This window comes from Neolamprologus multifasciatus, chromosome 15, assembly GCF_963576455.1.
Source record: "Neolamprologus multifasciatus chromosome 15, fNeoMul1.2, whole genome shotgun sequence".
NCBI classification, from domain to species: domain Eukaryota; kingdom Metazoa; phylum Chordata; class Actinopteri; order Cichliformes; family Cichlidae; genus Neolamprologus; species Neolamprologus multifasciatus.
In genome coordinates, this window is record NC_140453.1 from 7,275,730 (window position 1) to 7,282,858 (window position 7,129).

A 7,129-nucleotide genomic window follows, 5' to 3' on the forward strand; every position below is an offset into this window, starting at 1 on the left:
CGCCCCTGCACAGTTACCAGCTGTCAGCTACATAAAAAAAGGATCCTGGTGTTATTTGTCTCTCAGAAACAGTTCATAACTTCCCTTCAACTCATTCATGTCACCTAAAAGGTAAACCTGTTTCTCCATCACCTGTTCAGCTCTGATGATTCAGTAAGGACATCTCCTGGTTTCATCTTCATGTTTCCCTCTCACCAGATAACCAAACCGATATCATGACCAGCAGCTTTTTTGCAGCTGTGGCTCCAGCAAACATCAGCTGATAGTAGAAATTAATATTAAATAAATTATAACAACACCTGATCAAGCTTAAACGTGCTGCTGTTGTTTAACGCGACATCGGCTGGTTTCCTCTCTCTGGCGCAAAGTGACCATAAACAAACAAGAGAGCCGATCAGCTGATCACTGATCAGTTTTCATGATTGAAGTAGAAACAGGAGAGGGAGGGGGGAGAATGAAAGAAGAAGAGGCAGCTGTGCAGCAAAGACACAGAATAACTCCAGCTTTGTGTCTTTTTCATTGTAGCTGAATTATGGGACAAACTGTTCCTTTTCACCTCAAAACGCTTAATATTTTCTCTTAATACCAGACGGGACGGTTGGCAACTCTAATAACTTATGAACAAAATAAAGTTCAACATGATTAACTTCATAGCACCCACCCAGCTGTATAGAAACTCCGTCATGCTAGCTAGTACGCAGTACGGAAAAAGTCAGAATAACGAAAATAAACTCCACCTAAACTTGGTTTATATCTGACCCAGATAGACTGCAGGTCATAACTTCTTACCTGAAGTTCAGTTCACACTCGGACCGGCGGCCGCCTCGGGTCTCTTTTCCTTCTGCGTCCCCTTTCTCTCATCCACCTGCTGCCTCCACCACTTGCTAATGTTACTGAATCTGTCGAAGCTCCGCGATAGCCACCACACGAAGTAACGAGTAACGACCCTATCTAAATCCCAGTAACGACTAACGCGTTCCTGATTTTGGCATAATAACTAGTTACCGTGCTCGTTACCACAAAAATAACGTAGTTACTGTAACGCGTTACTTAATAACGCGTTAGTCCCAACACTGAGTATCATGTACATACATTTGATTGTATGTAAGTGTGACTGAGACTCCCAGTCAGTGTCCAACTTCAGGGAATCAGTTCAGATGTTAAAACCAGTGTTCCTGTAACTGTCAGATTTAAGCGACACAGCATCAAGTGAGATCATTTTTAGAAATCGAGATCTGTGAATATCTAGGTGAAAATATCTTACTTACAGGTGTCTAAAATATCTGTGCTATTTACAAGTTTGTCTGAGTTTATTGTGAAATTAGCCACTGACCTGTTGTAAAGTGTGTTTCTTTTAAAATCAAGAGGAGCCCTTTAACACTGGAAGAATGATCGTAGCGTATGTCTGCCCCCAACTCCTCCTAGACACATTAATAATTCTGGATGAAACTTACTACATAAACTGCCCGAGGTACCAGGATTATCAACAAGGATACAGCTTTTGTAGATTAGTTTTTACACTTAGAGCCTGATCCTGAACCGAATGACAACATGCAATATAATTTATAATTTTGAATACAGTGGTCCCTCACTATAACGCGGTTCATCTTTTGCTGCCTCGCTCTTTCGCAGATTTTTTTTTGCAATTTTTCATGTTTTGTTTTTTTTTACAGCGCATTGTCAGTCAATCTCATGCCATGTCTCCTCCACAGTACAGAATGTGTTCAGCTTGTTAAACTTAGATAAATCTTCAATCACTAGCACTGTGACACTGAAGTGCTGTACTGTATGTTTGTAAGTTTTCTCCTCAGCAAAAACAACAATGTCAACAAAACGTTTTGCATCGTCAAAGGCCGCAGGTACCTTTGGTTTCATTCATACCGCCTACTGGTGTTGGCCAGAGGGGCCGATGGTGCGATATGGCAGCCTCGCTTCTGTCAGTCTGCCCCAGGGCAGCTGTGGCTACAACTGTAGCTTGCCTCCACCAGTGTGTGAATGTGAGAGTGAATGAATAGTGGCATTGTAAAGCGCTTTGGGTGCCTTGAAAAGCGCTATATAAATCCAATCCATTATTATTATTATTCTATAATACTGGACTTATTTTTCTATGAATGTTTGAACTTTGTGTTTAAACAAGAGAGAAAAGTGTGAAAATGTTTGTGCCTGTCTAAGAAAGGTGTATAAAGTGTGTAGTGAGGGTTTTTTACAGCCTTAAAACATCTATAATAATTGTAAAAATAAATAAATAAATGAAGTTGGCTTCTTCGTGGATTTCACCTATCGCGGGTTAGTTTTGGAACGTAACGCCCGCGATAAACGAGGGACCAATGTAAGGAATATTCCTTTTGCTCCAGTGTTTTATTACCTTTCTGTTAAATCTGTGTTTGTTCCATCATTATCATTGTTTCCACATTTTCCCCAACCCTCTTGTAACCTTTGTTAACATCAACAGTGCACAAACTCTCAGCAGGCAGACTGCTGCACTGTGACAAACATTCTACAGAATTCAGGTGTTTGTTATTTTATAAAGTTTAGATTCATTTGTCACTTCAATGTATATATATATATATATATATATATATATAGGGTAATATAATGAAGATAATAAAACATGATAAATTAACATGTCTTTTGCCTCATACATGAACAAAGTTGGTATAGTTAAGTTTATGTAAATGAGCAGTAGCCCCATATTTGGAGAATAAATCAACCCATTCCAACTCATGTTTTCAAAAATGCTTAATTCCCACCCCTGACTCTTGGTTGTTATGTAGGTGACTTTGACATGTAGTGTGAAGAAGTGAGGAATTTGAAGAGGCTGTGAATCATGGGATATGATGGGAGAACAAAACAGCATCTTAAGAGACTCGAGAGAGCTCATCTGCACACATACAGCTTTTTAAAACCTTATTTTGGGGTCAAGTCAGCAAACTTAATCAGGTCTGATCAGGACTGACTGGTGATTATGTATATGCAGGTTTGATGAATCACTGGCCACTGAAATTTAACTACATTTAGGTAGGGAGTTATTTAATTTGGCTTCCAAATGAATGCCCAAATAACTGCCTGCAGGCATTTCAATGTGGACTTTCTAAAGGAATTTGCTCCCAAATGTTTTCAGATAAGAATAAAAAATTATGTTCTATATTTTAAGTTGTCATACATAAATTAGGCAGTGTAAAATTCATGAATGTTTAATACAGAACAATTAAAGGACAGTGTTTACTTGCACGGAAATACAATTAAAAAAACTCAAAAAAGGGATTTCAGATCAAAACAAGACATTAAAAATATGAAAGAATATTGCTACTGCCTTCCAAAATAATCTGTATGATGCTCTTCACCGTCTTCATCATCCTCTCGCCTTTTTCAATACTTTCTGTAAAGAAAGAACGGAAAAATTTTAGAGTGAGCTCAATTTGACACAACACTGAAATTTCTAACTTCTGTACAGTACGTTTAAAATATCTTTAATAACATGAAGAAGTGCCAGCATACTGAGGGAATAAAATTATGGCTGTTTTATGTAGTTTCAATTACAATGATTAAAAGAAAAACTTCATAATGTAACAAGATGATAGCTGTTATTATTTTACAGTAACAGAAACTACCTAGCGTCGAGAAATTCTTTAAAAGTCTTTGAAATGCTAACATGTGATTTGATTGTGTGTGCAGAGAAATAATATGTTTGTTTATTTTAATATTAAATAATATGTATTTTCTGCTGTAAGGGCTGATTTATATATCAGTTATTCAATCAAGACCCCTCCAAAAATGGGAAAAAAACGTAGTTTACTTTTACATTTAGTGCTTTACAGTTATATACAGTGATGAAAATATTTAAAATAATTCGATCTCTAATTTTAAGGTTGTTTCGTTAAACGGAGAGACAGAACCAAACGATTAATCGGGAATCAATAGATTAACTAATGGTTTACTAATGAATAGTAAATCTCTAATCACTGGTTGATTACATGATTGTGTTGTTAATGCAGTGCTGTGAACATAAACCGACCTTGGAGACTGCCCTGACGTGCTGAGCTCTGATCGTCGCAGATTTCTCCTCAAACGCTTTGGCCTTCGCCTCTTCAGCCAGGCTGTTCAGGAACAGCAGTGTCAGCAGTTCGATCTGAGCACACAGGAGCAAAAACCAGCTGTTATTTAGCGTCGCTCATCTACCGGTCAGCTGCGGACAAAGCGATAGCCTACCATCGCCTCTGACGCCGGCCTCACGTTTATGTTGCCCTTCGCCTTCGTTTTAATTGTACTTTTCAGTCTGGGCGCTTTGTTCAACATGTCGATGAAGTTTCTCTGTGAAACAAAAAAGGCACACCCCACGAAAAACGTTTGTTTACGTTTTCTAATCTCCCGCTTTGTTAACTTCCGGTTTATATTCTTCTTCGTGGTCTTATAAGCCGTTTGCCTCCTTGTTTGTTACATCCGCGCCATCTAGAGTTTCATATTCATTACTGCGCAAAGCAGTAAATGCTTTCTCACCTTGTATTTTAACATACCAACACATAAATAAATAGATAAATAAATAAAAAGGGTAGAAGATTTAAGGCAAACATGACAAAATACTAGGGTTGAGACTTTGACTGTTTAGATAGATAAAAGTAAAAGTAACATGCCCATGGTGGAGATCTTATAATTTGATGTAGAGAAATTTATAAATTCAACAATAATAAAATAACATAATAAAAGTGAAGTTAAATAATTTTTAAGTAAGTGAAAATATTGGCATAAAAATAATATGTACAGTACAGGAAACAGCAGCAAGAAGATATAATACATACATTTGTAAATGTATGTAGAAAAGTATGTCCTGATAGGTGTTTTCACCTGTCACAAAAAAATCTGTTTGGTTTGTTTGTTTTTTTATATTACAGTTTTTCTGTTTTTCTATTAATTTTAACTATTTTTTTTCTTTTTACCTCTACAAATGAGGTATCTTCTGTGTAAAAATGCACAAATGTGCATACATTTTCAATAAAGAAGCAAGCAAGCAAGTAAACAAACAATTACAAGATACCATAAGAAATGAATCACTTTTCCACCATTTTGGGATAGAAATGTTCTATTAATCAGCCCTTAAAGTATAAATAACACAAATAACACACAGTAAATAAACAAACAAACAAAAGCTGGAAAGGGTAGAGAAAAACAAACTAAGTGATAGCACCATGAGAGTTCATCAATGTATTTCCTTTTTAAATGTTCTGCATAGATTTGCACATGAGGCAGATCTGGTGTGGCTGCACACCGTACACAAACAAAAGAGTGTTTCACAGAAAAAGAGGGCTTCATTGAACCTGTATATTATTTTGGTTTGGTATGTTGTACACAATTTTACAAGAAAAATGTTCAAAAAATGCTTGTATATGGTAACCCCTGCTCACACTTGTCAGAGATCAGGAAGTGCGCCATCAGAAAGAGACTCAGGAGCAGCCTGTAATGAGTTAAAAGAAGCCTCTTCTAAACCATTTGATCTCATCCTTCTTTTGGCTGCCTTTCAGGGGTCACCACAGTGGATCAACTCACCCCTTTTTTAGCATCCTCCTCTATCATACCAGCCCTCTGAATGTCAATTCAATTTTATTTTATTTATATAGCGCCAAATCACAACAACAGTCGCCTCAAGCTGCTTGAAGGTCCTCCTTCACTACATCGTTGAATCTCCCGTGTCTTCCTTTTTTTCCCCTCCTGCCTTGCAGCTCCATCTTTAGCATCCGTTGTTGAATTTATGCACTAATGTCTTCTAATTTTAAAACAAGTGGAAACTCTTTCATCTAAAAGAAGCCAGATTTTTCTATACACTCCACAGTTATGACTGAAGTGGATGGATATGACTAACTTTATTAAAGTGCTTGTGTACATCTTCATCTGGACATGCTTGTATGTTAGCTATTAATTTCCAAGGTTCATCTGTGCTTTAGTTTATGCCTCACTAGAACACTACTCTTTTGGGGACTAAAATCAGCACAAGAGCCTGGGGCAAGTATGGGGAAAATTATACTTTCACATTTAATGATGAAAACTTTGCGTTTGTGCTTGTTAGAAGCTCAAAATGGCTGAGAAACGCAAAATGTTTAATGCATACAAAAGATGCACCAGTGCTGTGGATTCCCTAAACACTTCAAGGTTCTACATGCACTGAGATAAGCCACAAAACCGACACCAACTCCCACCCACCATGGATCTCCCTGAAAACAAAAGTGCCTCAAACATGACCCTAAGGATCATTGCTGCTGATTGGTTTATATTTACAGTTTGTAATTTTGTCATCCTGTGTGTCTATCTCTCATTCCTGTGCAATAATTTCACCGCTTTCCTACTGAACTGTTAACACAGATAATAAAGTTCAGATAATTTGATTATATTTGCAATATTATTTAGCAAATACAATCACCAGATGTAGCAACTGCATGAAAATGTTATAGAATCACTGCCATTCTACGGCTGCAGGACATTTTCTGTGCCACTGATGAATGTGAAACTAATCCCTGCACAAAATATTAAAACATGCACTTGTTGTATAAATGACATTTGACCTCAGACAAAATGTGAACCATGTTAAACCTTTTTCTAAACATATTTATTTGTAACTTTTTTTTCAACATATTTTTATCCCTTGATGCCAAGCTAGTGCATTATATTTGAGACATGACTTTTTGAGGCTTCATTAGTGTGATTTTTTTTTCTTTGCCTGGTAAACCTAAATAAAGACATTTTTAAGACAAAAGCTAGATGTCGCAAATATTATGCAAATTTAAAGGCATATATGCAAATTACTTTTTGATTATTTCTTTAAAAATGTGTTTGAGCTGGATGTTAACACCATAGGGAATGAGTATTCAGTATGTATATCTTTGACTTGATGAGTAAGAATTTATCAAACAATAGTTTTTTAACTCTGGGTTCAGTTTTTTAGAGTTCTGGTAACAGGGTTGCGCCAAGCACAACACACAGTAACTACAATGTCTAATTAAAAGTGAAAATCTTGTGAAAAGGAAAAAAAAAAAGAGAAAGAAAAAAAAAAGAAAAAAAAAAAAGAAAAAAGAAAAAAAAGTGAAAATCTTATACCTGAGTAGGACAGATGGTTTTTTTTTTTTGGTTTATTATTTGTTTT

At 36.4% G+C, this 7,129-nt stretch overlaps 1 protein-coding gene across 1 annotated transcript; it reads right to left on the minus strand.

Annotated features, from left to right (window-relative positions):
* Nucleotides 1–3,136: 3,136 nt before the first annotated feature.
* LOC146501445 (centromere protein W-like) lies at nt 3,137–4,405 on the minus strand. The gene is made up of 3 exons (XM_085134327.1): nt 4,210–4,405; nt 4,016–4,129; nt 3,137–3,379 (listed from the first exon to the last, which is right to left on the minus strand). Exons 1-3 carry the CDS (start codon nt 4,294–4,296, stop codon nt 3,353–3,355), a joined length of 228 nt encoding a protein of 75 aa, XP_084990453.1. The 5' UTR covers nt 4,297–4,405; the 3' UTR covers nt 3,137–3,352.
* Between the last annotated feature and the right edge of the window lie 2,724 nt (nt 4,406–7,129).